General features: G+C 47.4%; 1 protein-coding gene across 3 annotated transcripts in view; it reads right to left on the reverse strand.

Moving 5' to 3' along the window:
* Positions 1–24460, reverse strand: part of AKNA (AT-hook transcription factor) — a 223918-nt gene that overhangs the window by 12427 nt on the left and 187031 nt on the right. For all 3 annotated transcript variants that reach the window (XM_085611866.1, XM_085611856.1, XM_085611848.1), the window contains exons 18-21: positions 21784–21903; positions 20304–20405; positions 3050–3190; positions 2234–2429 (exon numbers count right to left, since the gene is read on the reverse strand). In XM_085611866.1, the coding sequence (XP_085467992.1) occupies positions 2234–2429; positions 3050–3190; positions 20304–20405; positions 21784–21903 (559 nt within the window). The remainder of the gene's footprint in view (positions 1–2233; positions 2430–3049; positions 3191–20303; positions 20406–21783; positions 21904–24460) is intronic.

A 24460-nucleotide genomic window follows, 5' to 3' on the forward strand; every position in this document is an offset into this window, starting at 1 on the left:
TATTGTAGTTACTCCGTTAGCTTAAACTGCTAACAGCCATTGACAAAACCCAGTCGCGGCTGGCATGAGTCGGCCGCGGCTGCGTTTTGTCAATGGCTGTTAGCTGTTAACTGTGGGGGCGGAGGGTAATTTTAATTTAAAGGGAAAATAAAACTCTTAGCCGGCCCGATCTGATCCCGCGTCGTATCTGCTTAGGGGCCTCACATGTTCCTATTCTGCCCGGGGCCCCACATATCCTAGGACCGGCCTTGCCCACCCTTATCATCCACTAGCAGGTGTAGTGAGTTTGTGCCCAGTGAAGGGGGGTGGGAGGGAGATGCCACAATCTCAGTATAGCTACTAGTCTCAGCCCAGGTCAAGCGTCCAGTTGAAGCAACCTGGGGGGTCTCTCTGTCCTACCGCACCTTCTGACACCACAAGCAGGGGAGGGGGGCTCCAGCTGGGAAGCCACCACTGCCCAGGCCCCTCAAGGCCCACTCTTCTCTCTTGGATGTCTTCGCAGCCGCCCAAATCTTGGGCCTATTGAACTGTAAATGCCCCCTTGTGGCGGATCTCATGATGGCGCAGGCACCGGCAGTGACCTTGTCACCTGGTGCGCTCTCAAGCACCACCTTGTCGCCGGGCCTCAGTTGATGTGGGGAGGGGGGGCAACTGCACACACCATGCTTTGTGGCCCTCAGTCCCCAGACGGTTCAGCACACTGGGCCTCTCCTCACTTTACAGGGGTCTAGCACCCACGTGTTGGGGAAAAGATGCACCACAGCTGCGGGGAGTGATGGTCAGGATTCAGGTTTCGTCTCTTCCGTTCAGATGAATACAGTTCTCCCACGGCCTCTCGTACTGACGGCACTCCCTCATTATGCATACGCTGATGCGGCCTAAAGGTACATCGCCAACCAGGCCACCAGTCAAGGCATCAGGCCAAGCTCTGCTCCCACAGGGTCGGCCGCCACACTCACCACAGACATCAGAGACCCCATGGCCTCCCTTCATATCATTGGTGCACGGCAGTTGGGCTGAAAATGTGGGGATTACTTGCAGACACCGTCAGGCCCCCTGTCTCGCATGGACGCCGATCTACGTAGAGAGCTGTGGTCTCTTTCAGGTGGGAGGAGGGGGACCAATAGTCGCCGGGCGGCTAATTCAGGCTCTACTGCCCTGCACACAGCCTCAGTGGGGGCTCAAAAGTGGCTGTGAGGGGCCGCCTGTTCCACAAGTCAGAGCAGCCGCCATTTTAAGGAGAGGCGCTCATCTCTGCTCCAGCCTCTCTCTCTGTGCTGGGACACCTATGGGGCCACCAGAGTGTTGCAAGGAGTAATGTCTTGCCTCACATGTTCATGCACGGGGCATTTATAGGGCTGATGTGGGTCAGCGGTCCAGGATTACTGCAGGATCATGTTCGGCCCAGTCAGAGCTCAGTGCAGGCACAGCTACCCCACCATTTTGCTGGCTATGCCTCTGTTCTTGTCCATACTTGCTGTTTTTTTTTACATTTCTAGTTATACATATACGTGTTTTAAGTCTCTCCAAAACTTTACATACATGTCTCTATGGGTCATAATTCATCCACCTCTCTCTACAGTATTAATAATGTATATCTAAATATCTGCCTATAATCTAATAATTTGATTGCTTATGCAGTTAATACTTTCTCTGCCCATTATTGGTCATCCACCCAATCTACATACTTTACTGCTTTCTGTCACACGCTTCTCACTCCTTCATCTCTCAGTAATCTAATACATTTAAATCGCCCAGCATAGTCACCAAATGATCTGTGGGAAAACTGATTCTTTTTGGATGGATGGAACAGTGAGTGGATGAGCGAGTGGTAGTATTGACAGTGGAATAGCTGTGTAAGAGTATACATAGAATATTTGAAGGGGTGCTAAAGAGCGGCATAGTTTAGAGTGCGTTGATGAATACTTACTTGAATGTACCGATAGATGAATGAGTGGACTGATGCATGGGTGGGTAGCTTTAAGCATGGTAATTAACAGGGTGGGTAGAAAGGACGACTGGATGGAAAACAAAGATGACGATGGAAAATAAAAGATAGGAGACTTAGGGGGATAGAGGTGTGTGTGTGTGTGTGCGTGTGTGTGTGTGCACACGTGTGTGTGTGTGTGTGTGTGTCTGTGTATGCTAAGTGCTTGGAGAAACATTCCCATCCCCAACACACCTCATAGACTCTTCTATACCAAAGAACAAAGATTTGGAGATCTTTTCTTACACTACAGAGCTCGGGAAAGGCATGGACGTCGAGTAAGGCACAAGTGGAACTGCTGGGATATAGCTGGGCACTGGGGAAGGAGCTGGAGGACCGGCCATGACCCAGACTCCAGGCTGGGGCTCTGGCTGCTGCTTTGTGGCTTTGGGAGTCTCTCCTGAACTTCGCGACGATGAAGCACCCATTTGTCTGTCCGTCACTGTAAAAAGACACACAGATGAACATTTCAAAGATGAGATTCAATCATCAATAGTGAGACATTACCCAAACAAGACAGAAGGAAAATATCGGAGTGAGAAGCCCCAAATGGGGATGAAACGATAGCTGGGGATGCAAGCCCCCCTTGTGCAGCACATAGTCAACAGTGCTGGATCCTTCCAAGGTCATACCTATCATACATCTACAAAAGTACCCCCCCACAGCTGTTGAACACATATCTAACTCTCAAGAAAAGAGGCTGTGAACATTTCCACTGTTACCAGAAACCAAACATTCTCCGAGGGAACTCTGAACCTCTTCACAACCTGTACATTCCTGCTGTGCTTGCAACTGAGGGAACTGTGAGCAATTGCCAAGAAAGGAGCTGTGGACCCTACACTGCCTGCACAAACCTGCCACTCTACACAGATGGAGCTGTACGCTTCAAAGTCTCAAATGTCAGCACACACCTACCACACAGCAGAAGAAACGAGTCCATCCACAAAAATCACACTCATAACAGATGGACATCTAGCCCCCACCAAGGCGTTCTGGTCTCAAGTTTAGTAACTTCATCAGTTTGGATTTTCAATATATTAACAGTGACATCATGTTTCTCACCTGGTGCTGATTTGATATGTGGGCGTTTGCTAGTGTCAATCCCACTGCAGAGGGGACAGCCTGCCTTTGGAGTTCTGTGCATCGTCTGCTTTGGGGTACTGTGCATCACATGGTTCCTGGTGTCATTTCCATGAAGAGTTTCTGAAACAGGAATAAAAGAGAGATGAGGATAATATTACCTTTTGGTCAGCAGGACAATCAAAGCCCTTTGTTTTCTCTCATCATTTTAAGGCCTTCCACATGGTGCTAAATCAGAAACCCCTTCTGAAAGTTATTAACTAAAGCTAAATGTAGCGCAGCAGGGAGCACATAAAAGGGTTGCAGTAGGCCATCACCATTATTCATTAATCAAGGTGCCTGTATAAGGAGAGCCGTTAGGGCCATTCACCATTAGAAAACAGTGAAAAGTTCTACTTATGCTATAAAATACAATCATTGTCATCAATATCTTGCTCAGCCAAGGTTCGAAATTCTTATTACACAGGTCCTGAATACCTGATCCTCACTGCATTTTCCTTTGAATCTAAAAATATGCTCCAGTTAAATCATATCGACCTGAGTAATGCCCTTCCTACATCCTTAAGACTGTCCAGATGGTGACATTCTTCAAGAAAGCCCTCTAAGTTATCAATTTGGACTTCCTGTGATACTTCTAATGCATTAGCTAAGACACTGACTGCCCCAGTGCGTTTTATTTTCAGACATTCTGTCTAGTACTATTTTGTCCAATGCACTCTAACGCTGATCTCATGGCATGCAGCACTATATCAGTTTGTCAAATTGATAAATGAAAATATCCTGAGGCTCCTTCCCAAAGTTTCTGGAAAAAGCAATGTCAGATCTGCATTGTCCGCTGGGACTACAGCATGTCTACCTCCTGTGTCCAGAAAATCGTAGGAGATTCCATCTGATGTGATCTTTGAATCCAACAGAGTGTCAAGTTATTCATTCAGAACACTGATAGTGGGTTCAGAGTTAAGCAAGAAGGAGAGCAAAGTAACCAATAATATGAAGCAAGGGCAGGCACTGGTGAAGGATTCTCCATTGCAGTTGACTGCCCATCAGACCAATTATATATTTAACTTTTTTAAATTGCCAGTCTTATAGAGGGTAAAGCAGGCAACATGTGGTGCCAGGGCACTGCACATGTCAAGGAAGGGTTACAATATTGTCTACTTCATCAAAGGACAAAAAGGAATAAATTACATGCACAGCTGTGCAGCCCTCATGTACACTGATTGTGAGGACAAATTTTGTGCATTAGGAAATTGTACTGTGGATCTCTGAAAGAGGGGGTGGATGCGTGAGCATTCACACCAAGCGTGAATTGCAGTTTAGTCAATAGTGAAGTGGGCAGTGTTGAATCATATCTGAATAAGGGGTTCTCTGCTAGGTTGCTCTCTGCAGCTGACCAGATGTTATACCTTCCCAGGAACAACCAAACTAATCTGGGCGGTAGAAGCCGTTGATCTCTTAGCAATAGGAATATGACCTGGTGGTTTGTATGCACTTTTTTCCCCCCCAGTAAACATTTCAATCATGGATCCCACCATTTGTCCTCTGCATTCGGCTTTCTTTGCTGCCAACACACCGGCACCCAACTCGCATGAGGAGTGAGCAGGGAGATGGGAGGTGAATCATGTTTAAAAAATATATATATATAGTCAATTGAAGGCAGTCTGCGTTACCATGACACAACTTCATTCCCAGATCTCAGTCTGTTCCCGCACACACAACACGATTCCACACACATAGGATGGAGTGTGGACTGACGTCAAGAAACAACTTTCCTGAGCTGTGTTAAAGGTCACACATCCAGTCTGCCCATTCTTACTCAGTTGAGAATAACCTCAGAAAACGAAAAAAACTATTCAAGGACAGGAAGGACCATCTCTGCTTTACATACACAATTGCTGGCGTTTGAGAGAATCTCTAGCTCCTTTGTGACCAAATTAGTAGATGTGGATTAGATGGTTATTCCCTCAACTTGGGAAGCATCATCTTTGCTGCCCTGCAACTGCAAATTACTTGCTACAAAGAAGGCGTGGCTTAATGCTGAAGGACTTTTGGAAAAGGCTGCACCTCTGCATTCTGTATCATTTAGACATTTTTTGTTGGCAGGATTGGTGGAAGTGGCCTGCTTGTGCTCAGCAGTCTGAGTGGCAGCGGGTTGGTGGGTGGGGTCCTTCGAAATTAAAAGAAAGTAGTGTATCAAGTGACCCTATAGGGTCATATGACATGGTTCCTTACTGTCTTCGTTGTTGGGGTCTGTGGGGGCCTGTACACCTGAGATCCCTTCTGTGGCTCTTTAGAGGTGGAAAGGGTATGCATGGCCTGCTGATACTTTGCTGGCCATGCATTTTTGGAGAACCCGTGTGTATGGTTTGCACGGCCCGGCTAATTGCACTGTGCAAGTTCATGGGAGGGTTGTGTGACCTGAATCCTATAGGTTTCCTACTGATGAGATCCACTCCCTTTCACACTTTACCTTTACTTCTTTACCCTTTCCAACCTTTATTCCCTACCGGGACACACAGTACAACAAAGAGCAGTAGGCCCCTTCAAAACAAGGGTGTGCAAACTTATTTTAATAAGTGGTCATGGTGTAGTAAAATTAAACTACAGACCAACATATCTATGTTTGTTAAGTATTAAAATGGTAGTGGCTTAGTGAAAACACCCACTAGAATTGGTGGACCAATTTTCTTGCTTTATCAAATTTAAAAGGTCAAAGACATACTGGCAGAGAAGGCCAAAGGTATTTGGCAAACATAAAACTGTGACACCTGTACAAAGCAGCTGCTAGTCATGATAGAAACAGCCACAACTGTGACAACTCCCTCAGGCAGGCTCCACTAATGGGAAAACCAGCAGGACTTCAGATAATTGTTATCCATTAGCCGGTGAATCCAAAAGCGGCTGATTGGCAGTTATGGATCAAAAAGCTGAAAGCAAGGAAGAGGTACAAATGTTTCCTGGACAAGAGTTAAACCGATCACTGATGTCAAGAAAGTTTTGTTTCTGACTGAGTGGTAAGCAACAAATATGAGATCAAATATGAGCCGATAACCACTTTCAAGGATCTTAGCTACCAATTAAAAGGGCCGAGGCTAAGGTAAGTTTAGGTTTGGTGTCTGTGATTGACAATACATCAGAATTAGACAAATATCACTCAGTGAATGTCAAATATGAGCCGATCACCACTTTCAAGACTGTGGGTAGCTTTTGGTGTGGTGTATGTGATTGGACATACCATGTGCAACTTTCCTGAATCCTGGAACAAAGAAAAAGCAAAGGGAGTTCAAAGAACTTTTCATGGAATCTTTCACTTGTCTGCATAGCATTTTGCCTAGATAGGAATGCCTACATGTACTCATATAATGTGTCTGTTTCATATTAAAGAATCTCATAAGATTTTCCAAACTCCTCTTTCAGCAACTCTTTCAGATATTCTGTTTGCTTCCTAGTATCCCTTTTCATTGCTGTTATTAATAAGATATTGGTTTGGTTACATAACTCGTGTTTGGTATCATTACCTTCACATGTAATGCACCCTTCTACAAGATTCCTTTGGAGCACACATTACCTAAGATACTATCTGACAAACCTAACCCTTCTTCTTGAAGAAGAAAAGTAATCTCCGATTTCTGAGGTGCATGCAGTCAATACTGCGCATGTTCAGTAAAGGATGACAGTTAAACGTTAGCAAGATCAGGGGATAATAGATATATCTCCTGTGAAAGGGCTAACCTTCTTGGAAAGCGCTCCTAAAATGGATGTTATGCGCATTTCAGAAATATGGGCGTTCAAGAAAAGTGAGTAACAGTTGAAAGAAATGTACTCTGGAAGACAGGAAAGGATTGTATTAGCTTTGTGTGCAAAGAGTATGTTTAATCATAATTTCCTCAATAGTGCCTTACTGCACCATGGGACATTCTGTGGTTTCGATGCCACATATTTATTTATTTACAAATATACCTATTTGTTTATTTATGGGTGTATTTACATTTGAGGGAATTTTCTAATGCACTAGACATTTCACCTTTCAGCCACTACAGAGAACTGAATGGAAGAGAAGTCTACTAAAGTGACGTAAGAGGAGAAAATGTCACTTGTATCTACAGTTATTCAGCATCGATAACTTTCAGAGTCACATGCTCGATTTATTCTCCTATGTCTTAAGAGTAAATCTCAGGACAGCAAATAACACTGAAAACAGCTGCATACTACTTGCAGGCAATCCACCTCATTTTGTGACCAGAACTCTGTGCAATGAGTGGAGGGGATCAGAGTTCTAAGCCTCCTCGCAGTCACTAACTCTCAGATTTTCACAGCTCATCTAACTGGTCTATTGGTAGCCTCATGAAGAGGAAGGGGTACGGGAGATGTGAATCTATGATCGACACCTTTGGTTGATGTCTTCCTCCTGACTGGCTTCCTCTATACCGTTGTGTGGACTGTGATTGAGGGTTTTTCCCCTTCCTGAAGGAAAGAAAATGAGATCTTCCTGGATGATAAGAAAACCCGCTGACCAAAAGGCTGGTGGATACCGTTGATATTAGTAATGTTTCTGCTGAAGGGCAGTCTCTCTATCAGATTTCTTGCCTGCAGAGCATCATCCACATATATCCTAAACAAGGGCTGTCCATTTAATGGCATGTCAAACACCCTGAGCTGAAAGAATGTACTATGTACCAAGCACACAATGTTAAAACCGCACATACATCCGTTTGGCAAAGCCCAGTATTAGAAGTATCAAGCCATGCATCTATACCTGGTGATGCATCTAAAAGTGATGATACACCACTGTTAGGTTCTGTATAAAGCCCTGCAACAACTGCCTGTCATATTATGACAATATAGATCTAGCATTTCCTATTTTCACTAAAGTGAGAACAAAAACACCAATTATTTTGCTTGTTGTATCCAAGTGCTTGCAATCATGGTATGTATGGTCCACACAAGGTGCAGCTAGATTCGTAATCATCTTTGTGCTGCAGCAGATATCACTGAATCTGTTTTCATTTCATCGAACAAGCAGGATGGAACTGAATCTGGGGTCTTATGCTTTTCTCTAGGCAAGGTAACAAGGCCGTTTCTGTAGCCGGATTCCTCGTACAGGACAAACCTTCCTCACAGAGGTGATCTAAGTTGGGAATATACCTTATTGGTCACCTTGATTTCCCCTTAAAGTCAAATAGAAAGGATATTTTTCCACAGAAGGTGTTGAAGATGGACTTTTTTTGATGTCTTATCAATCAGTGAATAGAAATTATGAATATCATCAGGTGAAAAATCCCTAGGCTGGTATCTTCAGCCAGAACATAACTATCCAGGTCCTGCTGATCATCATGCATGTGATCTAGTAGTAGTTGGCTGGAGTCATCATCATTGTCATTAAATGCTGTATTCTGACCTGCATCAGGAATGGGTTCAACAGCTGGCTAGGGAGCTATCTCTTCAGAAGGCACTAGTATGGGTGGGAGTACAAAAATTAGATGACGCTGCCCCCACTGGTTGAGGATGAGGGAGCAAATCCACTTGAGGTGCCTGCTGAGCAATGACAGGCTTAGCTGAGGGTATCCTGTTTTTGAAAATCCTGTTTCATCGAATCCAAGAATTTCAGGGGCACCTCCACCGTAAGCACCTATGGGAAGTCTCGAGGCTCCATATGAGGTTGACGTCCATCATAACATCTGGATTCTTGAGAACCAACTCTTTCTTTTTCCAAAGAGTCCTTGGTAGGTAAAATATGGCCAAAAAATAATGGCCTTCAATCTGAAAATCAGATCATTTAGAATCCTCAACTGACTAGATTAGGTTGCCTCCTTCATTGGCATGGTCACCCAATCACTGTCACTCTGTCAAGATAAAGTATCATCCAAAGGCTCCTTAGACAGCTGGCATAATCCTTACTGGAGAGACAAGCGATAGTAATGGTACCCTTGCTGGAATAGGAGTTTGGGATATGGCAAAGTTTGTGTTGTTGCCATGGTCATCGATGAAGCTACCACCATTTAAGCTGTCGTTGACAGTCATACCAAGTTAATTGTTGGAAGTTCAATCATCGTCGATGAGACTTTTTGTTTCATCGATGATGCAGTCTTAGTTAACAGCGTGGCCTTTGTCACTGGGACGTCTTCATCAATGGCATCATCTTCATTGAAAGGATGCTTTACATTGATGGATGCTATTTAGCGATACTCATAATCAATTGTGTATGCTTTGTCAACAATCCAGCATTTATCTATGTCATTGACTTCTTTCACTGTACCATTGCTGTTAATGGTGTTTCATCCTCATCTTTGATGGTGGTTTATGCAAAGATTGTTTATGTTTGCTAGGGAACAATGAGGTCATTGGAGATGGTGTCTTCGCCATTTGTGCAAAGGGAGATGAACCCTCAGTGGAAGACAGTTTTCGTCGGGGTTTATCTGATACAGCATCCCCTGAAACGAAGGTGCCCATCTTCAAGGTAGATGAAGAAGGCATTTGGGTGGTGGTCAGCTGCAACTCCGAAGCAGAACCTGTTCCTAAATCCTTAGAATGGTGTTAGACCTGTCAGCCCTTTGGGTTGTCCCTCCTCATCATTATTTATTTTGTCCCACTTTTGCCTCAAACCCTGTTAGTATTTTTCCTTTTTGGGAACCACCAGACTTTTTCGTATTGATGCAGATTCAGGGAGCCATTTTACCTACCCCTGGAACTTCTGTCTGAGGGCCTGGAGCACAAAATGGTGGCCACCTGTGACCTCATCAGAACCCACTGGAACCTACCAGCACCTTCCAGAACATTCCAGAACCCTGTGACAGTTGGAGGCGGTTTGGAATGTTGAGAAGCTAAAGCCAGAGTTGACAGTTGGAGCTGGCAGTTGGCACCTGACTGGTGAAGAGAGAGCAGCAGAAACTTGAAGGAGGAAGGAGTGAGGCAGCAGGGGTGGAAACTTGTGCCTGGAGTGGGGTCCATAAACCCACCCTTGATACTAGTCCCTACTGACTGAGCCCAGCCTGGAGCCCTGTGTGGGACAAAGCAAGAAAAACCATCTTAAGGACCTGGACAGCAGGAACAGGCCTTAGAAGTGAAGAAAAGCAAGAATCTGACCTGTTTAATGGTTTCCCTGGAGTCCGACGTCGAGAAGCCTGAAACCTGGAGCCCGAGGTGGGGAAGCGGCGCTGACTGGATAAGTAGACGTCGTACCCGGAGCCGCCAGAGGTCGAGAGAGGGCGCCGACGGAGGTCGTGGAGAGTACCAGAGGTCGAGGAGGAAGTCACCCGAGGTCGAGTGAGCGGCGTCGACGGGGGAGTGAAGTCCGCCCTCCGGAGTCGCCGGAGACCGAGGTGAAGCGTGCCGGAGGTCGGGAGTGGAGATCGCACTCCGGAGTCGCCGGAACCTGAAGAGAATCGTGCCGGAGGTCGGGAGTGGAGGTCGCACTCCGGAGCCGGCGGAAGTCGACATCGAGCCAAGACAGCCCGACGTCATCGAATCGGAGGTCGACATCGAGCCGAGGCCGCCGACATCGAACCGGAGCTGCCCGAAGTCGACATCGAGCCGAGGCCGCCGACATCGAACCGGAACCGCCTACCGGCGTCGTCAAGAACTGACATTGTGCCGAGGCCGCCGACATCGAACCGGAACCGCCTCACGGCGTCGACACGACTCCAGCGGCGTCGGAGCTTCATATAAAGGGCTGTAAGTGGAATAGAGGGCGCCTAAGGCCCTGTGGAGCTCTAAGAGACCATCCTAAGGGATAAAGAGGTGTTAGAACCAGCCTGGAAGTGCCAGGGGTGGACTGAGACTGATACAGTGACCTGTGTGAGGGGTGGTGTAGTTTGGGAGAGCCAGATTCCTAGATTACCCTTGATCTACCTCAGTTTTAGCCTCAGCCTTACCCAAGCTAGGTGAGACACCCACAGGCCATCCACCTAACCACAAGCTGTGACTGGGCCAAATCAGCCCATAGTATTTTAAATGTGATCTGATTTTACAAATGTCATTGTTGGCTGGTGTTATTTATTGAGGGTACTGTATTTATTGTATTTATTTAAGTTATTCCTGTAATGTATTTATTGTCCTGAGCTAACTTATTTCTGTACAGTATTTATTCCCTCATAGTATTTATCTGATCCTATTTATTGCACCTGTAAAGTGTTACTATTTATTTGACCTGCACTTTTTAAGGAGAAGCTTGTGTTCTGTGATTGTATTATTATTTATTCAATCAGCAACTAAGAGAAAAGAAGATAAACACAGAGATATTTTCATAATTTTTAAGGTGTAGTGTCGTTTTTGGAACGGATGCACGCATGGTTATTGTGTGGGTATGACGTATGCTTAACACGGTGCCTGACCCCCGACCGCTCGAGCCAAGCTACCACTGTGTATGTCTGGAAGGACCCCGTTACCACCACCCTTTCCGGTGTGGGAGTGGGGTTTTTCCAACATAATTGGTGGCAGCGGCGGGATAGAGCTGTGCCTACGCATACTCGACAATAACTGTGGGTAGTCCATAGGCCTACACCTGGAGTTTTCTCAAAGCGGCCTTCCTAATTGTGAGTTTTTGTTTTTTCCAAATTTACTTTGGTGGTGGGAGGAGGTATTATTAAAGGTACCCCCCTGCATTGCTTCTGTAAAAACCTGTCTTCTGACCTGAGTGGGCAAAATGGAATTTGTCTTAGAAGACCTGGAAACCTATACTGTGGCTCAACTCAGGGAGTTTTGTGAGCGGGAGGGGGTGTATTGTCCCCCAGGAGCAAAGAAGGGTGCACTCCAAACCAGCTTAAGGGCTTGGGGGGAGGCACGACGGGAAAGCAAGGCTGAGCAGGAAGACAGGGATGGAGAGCCTGACAGCGAGGGGGCTGGGATGTACCAACCTGAGGTGGGGAACCTAGTAGCGGGGCCCAGAACCATTTCCAGGAAGGGCAGCAGTGCCTCTAGCGGTGGCTTGTCTGAAGTGGAGTTAACAGACCGGAGGGAGAAAAGACAGCTCACATGGGACTTAGCAAGGCTGGAGAAAGAGAAGGAGGAACAGAGGATGGCTCATGAGCTAAGGCTGAAAGAGATAGATCTTCAGATCCTAAGAATCGGGGCACAAACTGTTCCTAATGGTGGCAGCAAAGACCAAGAAAGAGAGTTCACCAGGGAACCCAAACCCTACCTGCCAAAGGACATAGTAGCTAGCTATGGAGTGGGCGACGATATTGCCAAGTGGCTAGCGGCCTATGAGGTCTCGTTAAGGGCCCATGGGGTTCCAGAGAAGTACTGGGGAGGGGGATTGTACAGGTACATGCCTCCAGCTGGTAGGGATGCTTTATTGGCCCTCGAGGAGGATGAGCAGACCCACTACCCCACCATGAAGGTGGCGCTCATAAGAAAGTTTGGACTAACACCCGAAAAGTACAGACAGAAGTTCCGGGGTAGTCACAAACTGGGCACACAGAATTGGGTGGCCTTCCTGGACTATGCAAAGAAGGCATTAGAGGGTTGGATTCAGGGCAGTGAAGTAAGGAACTACGAGGGGTTGTTTGATTTAGTATTGAAGGAACACCTGCTCGAAAAATGTTTCCCTGAACTGCGTCAACACCTGGTGGATAGCAAGCTGACCAATCCCCGGAAGCTTGCTGAGGAGGCGGACATTTGGGCTAGTACCCGGGTGTCCACAAGGGGGACTGGAGGGGATACTCAAAAGGCCGGACAGGGCGCCCCCCAGAAGAAAGAGGGAGGGGAAAAGAAAAAGGAGTTCTCCAAAGGCCCCCAAAATAACTTCCAAGGGAAGGGAACAGGATTCACCCCTAGGGCTAACCCACCCAGAAACCCTAATCCTGGCCAGAGTCAGCAGCCAAGGGTTGTCCATTGCTACGAGTGCGGTGGCGTTGGACACTATAAGGGAGATGCGAAGTGCCCGAAACGACCACCCACTCCCATTGGAGGAAAGACCCCCGGAGTAGCTAGTGTAGTGCTCGGGGAGGAGATGCCTTTAATTAAGGGAAGGGAGTGGGCGGGTGTCACTTTAGTGTCCCTGGGAGAACGGGAGATGGTTCCTAAGATCCAGGTGCCCGCAAATACCGTAAAGTATGGGCAGTGGGTCACCATCAACGGCCAAAGAGGGGAGGCTCTGAGAGACACAGGAGCCAGTATGACTATGGTACGTAGCCAACTGGTGTCTCCAGAGCAGGTAATTCCCGATGTACTCCACCCAGCCGCGATGGCTGACGGTAGAACAGGCCCCTATCCGGTGGCCGAGGTTCCCTTTGAATGGGGGGGGGTTGCAGGTTCACTTCGAGTTGCCGTAAGCCCTGCCGTGCCAGTCGATTGTCTACTGGGGAATGACATGGAGCACAATGCTTGGAAGGAGGTGGAATACCGGACTCATACTGAGATGCTGGGTACACCTGACTGGGCCTGTGTGAGCACAAGGTCCGCGACTACCCGGAGAGGGAGTTCGTTTCGGCTGGAGCCTGGAACAAAGGCCCAGCCAGCTGCCAGTCAAGGGAAGAACCGAGGACAGGAGGAGCCTGCCTCGGCGTCCACACCCCGTAGGACGGATAGGCCACCGGAGGTGGTGGACCAGGAGTCTGCGGTGGGGGATGTCACCGAACTGGAGGACCTACCCATCCCGGCCGAGTGGCACGTGGAGGGAGGCCCGTCCAGGGAGGAATTCTGCCAGGGCCAGGGGGAGTGCCCTACCCTTGAGGGGCTGAGGCGACAGGCCGAAGCCCAGGCAGCAGGGAACGTTGAAGGGAACTACAGTGTTTACTGGGAGGATGGCCTCCTCTACAGTGAACCCAAGGCACCCCTACATGGATCGTCACGAGCCTTGGTAGTCCCTCAACGTTATCGAGCCTTCCTTCTGGAGTTGGCTCACGAGATCCCATTGGCAGGACACCTGGGGCAAGACAAGACCTTCGCCCGTCTTGTCCCACACTTTTATTGGCCTCAAATGAAAGTGTCGTCCGATACCTACTGCCGGACATGTGTGTCTTGCCAAGCCAGTGGGAAAACAGGGGTGAAGCTGAAAGCTCCCCTGGAACCACTTCCTGTCGTTAGCACCCCCTTTGAAAGGGTGGGCATCGACATTGTGGGTCCGTTAGATCCACCTACTACAGCTGGTCACAGGTTTATCCTGGTTCTGGTGGATCATGCCACACGGTACCCAGAGGCAACACCTCTGAGGACCATAACAGCACCTGTTGTGGCGAGGGCCCTGATGGGAATCTTTACCCGAGTGGGTTTTCTCAAAGAAGTTGTGTCCGACAGGGGGACCAACTTCATGTCAGCGTACATGCGGGCGATGTGGAAGGAGTGTGGAGTGACCTACCGGTTCACAACTCCTTACCACCCCCAGACCAATGGTCTGGTGGAGAGGTTTAACAAAACCTTAAAAGGCATGATCAGAAGTCTGCCTGAAAGCCTGCGGAGGAAATGGGACGTCCTCCTACCCTGTCTACTCTTTTCTTACAGGGAAGTGCCACAGAAGGGAGTGGGCTTCAGCCCCTTCGAGCTTTTGTATGGGCACCCTGTACGTGGACCTCTCAACCTGGTGAGAGACGGATGGGAAAGAACTCCCAGGAAGCTTCCCCAGGACGTGGTGAGCTACATGCTGGCCTTCCGGAGCCAAATGGCTAAGTTGTGGAAGCAAGCTTCTGACAACTTGGAGGCCAGCCAAGCAGTAATGAAGGCGTGGTATGACCACAACGCTCACCCGGTGGAGATGGAGCCTGGCCAGAAGGTGTGGGTGATCGAACCAGGAGAGCTTAGTGCCCTCCAGGATCGCTGGTCAGGACCCTTTGAGGTGTTGGAGAAGAAGGGTAAGGCTACCTACTTGGTGGATCTGAAGACCCCTCGTCAGCCCCTACGGGTGCTGCACGCCAACCGCCTCAAACCCCACCACGAGAGGCCCGAAGTCATCTTGATGATGGTGACTGACGGAGCAGAGGACGCGGAAAGCGAGCCTCTCCCCGATTTGTTTGCGTCTCAAGAAAAGGATGGGTCGGTGGAGGGAGTGATTCTCTCCCCATCTCTAACTCCTGAACAGCAGGAGGACTGCCGCCAGGTCCTGGGGCAGTACTCTTCGTTGTTCTCCCTTGTCCCGGGTAGGACTCACCTGTGCGTCCATGACGTGGACACAGGAGACAGCCCACCTGTGAAGTCCAAGATCTACCGGATGTCAGACAAGGTGAAGGCCAGCATTAACAGTGAAGTCACTAAGATGCTGGAGCTAGGAGTGATCGAACCTTCTAGCAGCCCCTGGTCCAGTCCGGTGGTGTTAGTACCAAAAGCTGCACCACCGGGTGCCCAACCGGAACTGAGGTTCTGTGTGGACTACCGGGGACTGAATTCAGTAACCAAAACTGATGCTCATCCGATCCCGAGGGCGGATGAATTGATTGACCGGCTGGGAGCTGCCCAATATCTAAGTACCTTTGACCTTACTTCTGGGTACTGGCAGATCTCTTTGACTGATGGAGCAAGGGAAAGGTCAGCCTTCTCCACGCCCAATGGCCACTACCAGTTCTGTGTGATGCCCTTTGGGCTCAAGAACGCACCTGCCACGTTTCAGCGCCTGGTAAACCAGATCCTCACCGGAATGGAGAGTTTCTCTGCTGCTTATCTGGATGACATAGCCGTCTTCAGTAACAGCTGGGGGGATCACTTGCGTCACCTGCAAGCTGTTCTCCAGGCCCTGAGACAAGCTGGATTGACGATCAAGGCCAGCAAGTGCCAGATCGGGCAGGGGTCGGTAGTGTACCTTGGACACTTGGTGGGTAGGGGAGCGGTGCAACCCCTCCAGGCGAAGATCGAGGCCATCATGGCCTGGGAACCCCCCAAGACACAGACTGAGGTCCGAGCTTTTCTGGGCCTCACGGGATACTACCACCGCTTCGTGAAGGGGTACGGTACCATCGTAGCCCCCCTCACGGAGCTCAAGTCCAAGAAACAACCTCGACGGGTAGTCTGGACGGAGGCTTGTCAGCAGGCCTTCGTGAAGCTGAAGCAAGCCATGTGCGAGGCCCCGGTCTTAAGGGCCCCAGACTTTTCCAAGGAGTTCATTGTCCAGACAGATGCATCAGAACATGGCATTGGGGCAGTGTTATCGCAACTCAAAGAAGAGGGTCTGGATCAACCCGTGGTCTTCCTATCCCGGAGACTACTTCCTAGGGAACAGAAGTGGAGTGCAATAGAGCGTGAAGCCTTTGCAGTGGTATGGGCTCTGAAGAAGTTGCGGCCATACCTGTTTGGCTCGCACTTCCTAGTTCAGACCGACCACAGACCCCTTCGTTGGCTGATGCAGATGAAGGGGGAGAATCCCAAGTTGTTGAGGTGGTCTATTTCCCTACAGGGAATGGAGTTTCAGGTGGAACATCGGCCTGGAGTGGACCACGCCAATGGAGACGGTCTCTCAAGGTATTTCCGCCTTAGTGATGAGAACTCCCAAGGGGTTGGGTAGCTCTCCCCACTTTCAGCTGGGGGGGACGCGTGTTAGACCTGTCAGCCCTTTGGGTGGTCCCTCCTCATCATTATTTATTTTGTCCCACTTTTGCATCAAACCCTGTTAGTATTTTTCCTTTTTGGGAACCACCAGACTTTTTCGTATTGATGCAGATTCAGGGAGCCATTTTACCTACCCCTGGAACTTCTGTCTGAGGGCCTGGAGCACAAAATGGTGGCCACCTGTGACCTCATCAGAACCCACTGGAACCTACCAGCACCTTCCAGAACATTCAAGAACCCTGTGACAGTTGGAGGCGGTTTGGAATGTTGAGAAGCTAAAGCCAGAGTTGACAGTTGGAGCTGGCAGTTGGCACCTGACTGGTGAAGAGAGAGCAGCAGAAACTTGAAGGAGGAAGGAGTGAGGCAGCAGGGGTGGAAACTTGTGCCTGGAGTGGGGTCCATAAACCCACCCTTGATACTAGTCCTTACTGACTGAGCCCAGCCTGGAGCCCTGTGTGGGACAAAGCAAGAAAAACCATCTTAAGGACCTGGACAGCAGGAACAGGCCTTAGAAGTGAAGAAAAGCAAGAATCTGACCTGTTTATTGGTTTCCCTGGAGTCCGACGTCGAGAAGCCTGAGACCTGGAGCCCGAGGTGGAGAAGCGGCGCTGACTGGAAAGCAGACGTCGTACCCGGAGCCGCCAGAGGTCGAGAGAGGGCGCCGACGGAGGTCGTGTAGAGTACCAGAGGTCGAGGAGGAAGTCACCCGAGGTCGAGTGAGCGGCGTCGACGGGGGAGTGAAGTCCGCCCTCCGGAGTCGCCGGAGACCGAGGTGAAGCGTGCCGGAGGTCGGGAGTGGAGATCGCACTCCGGAGTCGCCGGAACCTGAAGAGAATCGTGCCGGAGGTCGGGAGTGGAGGTCGCACTCCGGAGCCGGCGGAAGTCGACATCGAGCCAAGACAGCCCAACGTCATCGAATCGGAGGTCGACATCGAGCCGAGGCCGCCGACATCGAACCGTAGCTGCCCGAAGTCGACATCGAGCCGAGGCCGCCGACATCGAACCGGAACCGCCTACCGGCGTCGTCAAGAACTGACATTGTGCCGAGGCCGCCGACATCGAACCGGAACTGCCTCACGGCGTCGACACGACTCCAGCGGCGTCGGAGCTTCATATAAAGGGCAGTAAGTGGAATAGAGGGCGCCTAAGGCCCTGTGGAGCTCTAAGAGACCATCCTAAGGGATAAAGAGGTGTTAGAACCAGCCTGGAAGTGCCAGGGGTGGACTGAGACTGATACAGTGACCTGTGTGAGGGGTGGTGTAGTTTGGGAGAGCCAGATTCCTAGATTACCCTTGATCTACCTCAGTTTTAGCCTCAGCCTTACCCAAGCTAGGTGAGACACCCACAGGCCATCCACCTAACCACAAGCTGTGACTGGGCCAAATCAGCCCATAGTATTTTAAATGTGATCTGATTTTACAAATGCCATTGTTGGCTGGTATTATTTATTGAGGGTACTGTATTTATTGTATTTATTTAAGTTATTCCTGTAATGTATTTATTGTCCTGAGCTAACTTATTTCTGTACAGTATTTATTCCCTCATAGTATTTATTTGACCTGATCCTATTTATTGCACCTGTAAAGTGTTACTATTTATTTGACCTGCACTTTTTAAGGAGAAGCTTGTGTTCTGTGATTGTATTATTATTTATTCAATCAGCAACTAAGAGAAAAGAAGATAAACACAGAGATATTTTCATAATTTTTAAGGTGTAGTGTCGTTTTTGGAACGGATGCACGCATGGTTATTGTGTGGGTATGACGTATGCTTAACACGGTGCCTGACCCCCGACCGCTCGAGCCAAGCTACCACTGTGTATGTCTGGAAGGACCCCGTTACCACCACCCTTTCCGGTGTGGGAGTGGGGTTTTTCCAACAAATGGTCACTACCATCTTGCACCTCTTTGCCTTAGAATGAGGATGTGAAGTCTCACTCTTCACTGAAAACCATTCTGGGGAGTCAGCTTTTAAGGCACAGAGATGGTGCCCTCCCTCTCATCAAAGTTCTTCACTCCGAGTGTCCCACAGATGGTACAGTCTTTGGGAATGTGTCCAGACTTATGCAGACAGTAAATGCACTTTTTATAAGGGTTTCCTGAAAAAAATGATCCTCATTCTACACACAGAGCTTGGCTTGAAAAATGAATTAGACTGAGGTGAAGACACAGTCATAGTAGCTAAATGTCAAACAAAACGAATGGACAAGGGCTCAGCACTCTACTCACAAAATAAAGCAGTGTATGCCTACCTTTTGCTGCTGCAGATTAACTGAAATACCAGGAGCAAACGATCATAAAATAATCAGTTGGTGAAGAGTTTAGAGCTCAATGTGTGGTAGAAAATCTGACATTTGGTACCTTTGAGGAGGGTTAGAAATCATGCCACTCCAAATCACTGACCAGAGTTCAGGCACTTCATTATTTGGAGTGGCTGCAAGAAACATTTTTTCTAATTTTATTTGCTATATTAGGTTAGTGGCATGTTGACATTATCTATGGAGGGTACCCAGCCTGACATCAGGGAGTAATTCAAGCATGTGGATCTATGAAAGATACAAAAGTGAAGAAGATAGAGGCCAACAAAATACCTATTTGGCATTACTCTATTGCTGTTCCTATTCAAAGAGTTCTGTTTCTAAGTGTTTCCTGAACAGAAAGTGGTTAGGTATTGCCATTTGGTTGGGATTTAAGACATTCCAAAGTTTGTGGTCCTGGACACCCATGAGTCTGCGTTCATGTTTGAAAGCCCATTGCTGGATAAGGCGCTCATTTGCCAACTGCAGGTTTCAATCTAGAATGGAATGAAATATGGGGCTATGCTTTGCTCCAGTTGACAGTGTGAATTATGGGGCAAATTATAATAAATGTAATTCTGGATTCTAATGGAAGTCAATAGAGGGCCTTCAAGGCAGGAAGCATGATTCTATAGTCACTACAATCTGTTAAAGAATATCTTAGGGAACCCACTAAAGTAATCACAGTAATTGAGCTAGACCATAACTAGGGCTCCTCTCAGTTCCAATCAGTGTTTGATTTACAGGATCTCTAAGAGCAAGGAAGCTGTTCTTTCTCCTGGATACACCTCTAATTACAGCCTAAGCTTGTGGAACAAATGAAAGAAGAGTGTTAAATATTATATTCAGGTTTTGTATGATATGAGGCAAGGACAGTGGGTGACAAAGGCTCCTGGGACATTGAAGGGGAAGCTTAGCATAGTCAGACACTCCTAGTTTCATGATATCTGTTTTAGAGAAAATTGTTGTCACCTAGTTGACACAAGTGTTCTAGGTATTCCATGATGTTTTTCCAATCATGTAGTGATTTGGGGCTCATCGGTGTACATTTGGAAATGTACCTGGTGATGCTCTAGCATGTGAGCTAGTGGAAGTACTTAAATGTCGAACAGTCAGGATGAGGGTGAAAACCTCTCTAGGGCACTGCAATTCACCCTTCATATTTAAGATTTTACTGATCAAATGCGCACAGAACCAAGTGTCTGTTTTTATACCCTTGCAATGTCTAAAGTGTATTCATTTGAGCTAATATTTTCAGATGTCACAGCTTGTTACCAATGAGACTGTAGCAGGAAACAAAGTGAATTTGCTGGTGGTAAGAAAAAAAGGTCCTTGAAGCATTGGAAAGTTAAGATTACAGCTCTACGACATAAGAAGGAGTCCAAAACAAAGACTTTGAATTGTCATGTGCCTCAACTAAAATGCCAAGGCATGTAATTAACTCAAATCTGAGGACTGCATGAGACGTACCAGGAGATGGGGCTCCTGTGCCCTGGCAATAAGGGCAGGAGTCTGCACTCATTCTTGCCTCCCGCATCATGGGGCTGGGGCCTGGAAGATGATACTCTGTTCCTGGACAACACAAAAAAGGTGGGTGAGTACATCGGGAAATTTGTATGGAAACTCAAACAGGCGTGGGTGAGAAAAAAGAGAGGCCAAATATACATGAATAAGAACAAAGAAAAGAGGAGTATTTAATAGAAGGAAGAAGGAAAATAAATATGGGAGCTTGGTTGGAAAAGGGAAGTAACAAGGATGGAGAGGACAGAAAAGGGATGGCTGAGAGGAAGGAAGGTAAAAATGACAAGCAAACAAAATCAGGAGAAAACTGAAGGGAAAGCTAGGGACTGAGTGAAGAGACAAAGAGAGAGAGAGGAGTAAGAGAAAAACGAGGAGTAGCGCGAGAGAGAGCATTGTTCTTAAAAAGTACAAGCCTTGAACGAAAAGATAATCTTTCATGGAGTACCTCAAGAAAATGAGGTGCGTATCTCAAAAGAAGGGTTCTTCTCTTAGGTAAGAGCTCAATGCAAGAGAATTTTGATTAAAGTGTAGTTCTTCACCTGTTCATTTTTCTTTATATAGCTTGAACTATATTTATGTGGTATTTTTAGCCACATGTACTGTAAATAGATAGTTTTGTTTGTCAAATTGAAAAAAAAGTCAGTAGATGTAGCCTTTTGTGAAGCACCTGTCATTTAGTTTATTATTTTTTGAAACATGAGATTTCTAAAAACTGTTTTCTGGGGTTGAGAATATTGATGGCAATATTCTAGCCTTTATGAATATCAGAGAGTTCCATTTTGAGAAACACATTGTGTGGTGTGCAATTGTCTGCCCTTGAGATAAGGAAATGTCCAAGTGCAATATTAGACAGACACTGCCCATATTTTTTAATAAAAAGAAATCGATGCATACTTCGATGAAAATGAAATATTGTCCTTATTAACAGAATTGCATGTTGTGAACTCCACATCAACCTTGACTCGCACATATGTAGTCAAGCAGGCCTTGAGATCTAGGGCCAGGATTGATGATTGACAGGTCATGGGTGGGAGAGTGTGTACCTGGCAGCAAACACTGGGCAGGAAACTCTTAATCATTCCCACAGATAGGCACAGCAACATTACAATGGTCAAGGGAGATTGCCCCAATAAAGCACACATGACCTGAGGGGAAAAGCGCGCTCCTAAAACTCCATAAAAAGGCAGATGTCACATGAGTTAGGAACACATATCCAGTCAAGACCTAGCATATGTAGTGATAACGTGCATCCCATGCCAGACATCTGGACACATTATTTACTGGACACATTGTGTCCACACGAGGTCGAGACCCACCTGTGGTGACCATTAGACAATTAATTTATGACTCCAAAGGCAGCAACCAACATTCCTCACCATATATGGTTCGCCAGAAACTTGCATTTACTGAATACACCTAATTCACTCACCTGTGTAAGGCCCTGTGAAGCTAGAAGCATCAACATGTCTCTCTGTTGTCAGCCCAGTGGCCCATTCTGGTTGAAAAGTCTGACTGCGTGGCCGACGTAGGGAGTGATCCGAATCTAAAGCTGAAGAAAATGGCAGAACCAGGGTAAGGAAATGGTCAATGCATAATGTTTTCTACCCTGCTGAGAGAAGTTTGAGAACACCATTTGACTCCTACTGTGTCTACATTCCCTAATCATTCTTTGTAATGTACAATAGTCTTAGGAATATGAGAAAATCATTTCCCCTGTAATCAGTGGTCACAAGTCAGTAGCATCCTTAACACTGTATACTGGGGTCAGAGAAGCCATGAACATCTTTACTCCTTGAAAGGGGTCAGTCATCAAGGAGTAGCCATTGACTTCACAATGGGGTCAGACATCCAGCAGATTATTCGCCCTGAACCCTAGGATCACACATACAGAAGCGCTCGGAGCTCTGTATATGTGGATCAGAGAGACAGAAGCATTCACAGCCCTGTGCAAGGGGATCAGAGACTTAACAGCAACATACACGTTCACATTAGAGTCAGACATCCAGCATATCATTAAACCTATAACCTGTGCTGGGAAACCTAGAAGCATTCTCAGCCCTTTAAAGACGTGTCAGATACCCAGAAGCAAACATAGCCCTTCACACTGGGCAAGTGATCAAGCAGCATCCTTAATTCTGATAATTCTGTCCAGGAGCCAACAGAACCCTTAGCCCTGTGCAGGGGGATCAGAGACCCGACAGAATTCTGAGCACTGCACACACTGGTTAGGAATGTGAAAGCATCACTTGCCTTGTACACTGTGGGCCTGATTCACAAAGGTAAACTTAGACCAAAAGTCTAAGTTTAGATCTGAAGTCTAAGTTTAGACCTAAAGTCTAACTTTACTACTAAAGTTAGACTTTAGGTCTAAGTTAGACTTTTGGTCTAAACTTAGACCAAAAGTCTAACTTTAGTAGTAGTAAAGTTAGACTTTAGGTCCAAACTTAGACTTTTAGTCTAATTTTACCTTTGTGAACCAGGCCCTGTCTCTGTGGTCAGGCATCCATCATTATCCTTATCCTGTACCCTGGATGAGATGCCCAAATGTTTGCCTCTAGCTATGTGGTCGTCGAACCCCAGTGTTATCTGTCCTATATGTTTGTGTCTCATATCAACCAATAGTCACTGATTTGAAACTTGTATCTTACACATGACACTGCCATGAACACAAGAATCAGGGATGGACCTGCTCTTACTGCTGTGCATACTTTGGTGCCACAGATTCTCTAATGGTCATACCATAGACTCATTGATACATCAGACTCCTTTGAGCTGGGTCCTTCAGTGCCATGCATAGTAGAGTAAGGGGTCTGCTAACATTCACTTCCATGTATACCGATGTCAGGACTCTCCTAACACTGACACATTGGTAACTGGGGTCAGTGTTCACTACTAGCCCTGGACTGGAGTCTAGCAACATTCTTACCATGTACTCTAGGATCAGGGATCTATAGTCTTTGGTCTGCCAGAAACCACTTCTATGTAGTCATCTGTTAAATGGTTCCACCCACTGTGCATTACTGAGCAGTGCTTAATTTGTAATACAATAGTGGCACCCAGTAATTTTGAAAGGGGGTGGGAGGGCTACACACGCACACATATACACTAATTCACACCCATGCATTCACAAACGTGCACACACACACACACACACACACCCATTCACAACCCTCACTCACAACAAATGCATACATTTATGCATCCACGTACACATGCACCAAACATTCAAAAACAGAAAACATACTTGTCCTGCAACTTAAAGGAAAGGAAATCATTGGCGATCCCAGGAGGGTTGGGACTGCTGCTTTCAACCATAAGCTGACCTTAGGCCAGCCAATGGGGGAAGGCAGGAGTCACACACTCGTTACAGAGTGGGATGGGTTCAGTGAGAGTTGCTGAACCTACCCCAATCTGTGACGAGGTGTCCCTGATTGATACTCGTCCCTGGGCACTTCAGGGCTTGGGTGCTTCTGTTTTAAGTCCGAGGCAATCTGTGACACTCACCTTCGTAACATGGGGGAGGGCCTCGAGGCACTTTTGCCAGGCTGAGGAGGTCACACACAAAAGGCTGTGAAATCCTCAGTCTCACAAAGTTCAGCTCAGGCAGCCAGAAGCCAGCGCATATGGAGCATTTCTGGCTGCCTCACTTGAACAAGAAGAGTGTCTGTCAGGCCTACCTTTGCTCAGCCTGACACGCGCTCTTCCTCTCTGGAAAAGGGTGCGGGCATGGCCCCTTCACCCATATGGATGGGCCGTGGCTGTAGGTGACCAAACGTTTGCTTAGAAGCCCGTGGCAGACACCATTGAAGGTCAGGGAGACGAATAGCAGAGGCTCCGTAGCCCTGATTTAAGCCCACACCTCTTTTATCCACCACCAGGCAGTACCTCATTCCATATCTCACTCTTTCTGGTTTCCTTTCCTTCTTGCTTAATCCCTTTATCAGTGTGTTTTTCTCTCTCTTGCTTTGGGGGAAATTCTGATGAGGAAAAATGTGCTGGTTCCCATAAATAAGTGCTGATGGACCCCGCCTGCAACCACAGGCTCAATGGGGGACTGGTACTGAGCAGTTTGAAGGGGTTGGGGTCCTGCATTACAATTAATGGAA

This window comes from Triturus cristatus, chromosome 1_2 (genome assembly GCF_964204655.1).
Source record: "Triturus cristatus chromosome 1_2, aTriCri1.1, whole genome shotgun sequence".
Taxonomy (NCBI): domain Eukaryota; kingdom Metazoa; phylum Chordata; class Amphibia; order Caudata; family Salamandridae; genus Triturus; species Triturus cristatus.